The following is a 1,461-nucleotide window of genomic DNA, read 5'->3' as shown; positions in this document are numbered from 1 at the left end:
TTTTTTTTTTATATCACCTATTTTACCCCCAATTTTTAAAAACAAACAAGATGTTCTGATCTTTTATTAAATATGCACTTAAAGAAAACATTCTTCAACTGTTGAGATTAAATGTGTTTATTTTGAGTTAGTGGATACAATGCCATAGTCGATACCAGCACTCCAATCTACACCTATGTATTTGCCTCTACACCTTTACACGTTGTCAGTTTCCATTCCTCTAACATCCAACCACTGGGCCTCCTATTTCTAGCAAAATCATCGTTCATTTTTTTTTTTAAAGTAAAAGCAAGATTGAACACTCTATTGTGCTTCCAGTGCCCACAGAAGAATTATAATTGTCTCAAATAAATGTTTATTGTTTTCAGTGACGGGGAAAAATCGATTCCATGAGCACTAGTAACGGCACTACTAGAAGAGAAAGAACAGAATACAGATTAAAAGAAGCATATTTAGGCTGGAGGAGTTAGTTTCCCCTTCATTAAAAAAAAAATCCACATATCATGGATAGGACTTCAAAGTTGTTCCATTTGTGGGCCACACACTTAAGCATACTGGCTAGGACATTTTTGCGTCGAAATGGAAGCAATACAAGCTTTATGTTCTACCATTAACACTTCCAGATTTTTCACTTAATACACCTGCCAACCAAATGATTCCTGCATGCATTAGAATTTGCTCTTGTAGCGTTAAGTTTATTTTCCCCCTCCCTCCCACTCCCGTAAACATTGTGATACAAACTCTTCACCAGATTTTATGAGAATGTTGCAAAGCACAGCTCTGTGCCACCTCAGGACAGGGCGTCCCCGTCCCCTCTCCAGGCTTACAGATGGGTCAGTAGTTTTGAGCCCACCTCATCCTGCATGCAAACAGACTCCGCTCCCACAATTTCCCCATGCCGGAGGCACACAAGTTGGCAGGTATGCATACAAAAAAATGGATTGAAAAAGGAAAGGGAAGAAAAAAAGAAAGAAACGGCTTTCTTGTTAAAGCCTATCGTCCTAGAAGGAATCCATCGCTTTGAATTCACTTAAGGCCTGCACGGGCGAGATGTGTTTCTTCTGAGACCCTCGCCTAACTCGCGTCTGGAATTCTTCAGGCTTTTCTCTCTTCACAAGGGGCTTCTTCTCTGGGGCCTTCATCTTCCAAGACACAACAGGGGAGTTGACAGCTGCTGTCCCATAGACCTTCTGGTATTTGGTCGAGGCCACATAGGATGCTTTTACCGTGAGGACAACAGCGTTCATCAGGTTTTTAGCTGCCTGGATGAGCGACGTGGCGCTGTCCAGCTAGAGTGAGATACACCTGGGTTAGTCAAGGCACAATATTCACAAGACGGTGGTACAAGTTCACAGTTAAAACAAAGCTTTGCTTGTGCAACTATACAGCACTGCCCCAAAGGAGCAAATGACTGCGTGGTAAGGTGAATAGGACATCAGTCATCTATCTTCTCCCAAGGTA

The 1,461-nt window shown here is 42.0% G+C and overlaps 1 protein-coding gene across 1 annotated transcript in view; it reads right to left on the bottom strand.

Annotated features, from left to right (window-relative positions):
- Positions 1-101: 101 nt before the first annotated feature.
- Positions 102-1,461, bottom strand: part of CTNNA2 (catenin alpha 2) — a gene marked incomplete at its 5' end in the record, with an annotated part of 880,141 nt that continues 878,781 nt past the window's right edge. The window contains one exon of the mRNA XM_006753455.2: positions 102-1,289. Within this exon, the coding sequence (XP_006753518.2) occupies positions 1,002-1,289 (288 nt within the window). The remainder of the gene's footprint in view (positions 1,290-1,461) is intronic.

The sequence above is a fragment of the Myotis davidii genome, unplaced genomic scaffold, assembly GCF_000327345.1.
Source record: "Myotis davidii unplaced genomic scaffold, ASM32734v1 scaffold91, whole genome shotgun sequence".
In the NCBI taxonomy this organism is placed as follows: domain Eukaryota; kingdom Metazoa; phylum Chordata; class Mammalia; order Chiroptera; family Vespertilionidae; genus Myotis; species Myotis davidii.
This window is presented reverse-complemented; position numbering and strand designations above follow the sequence as displayed.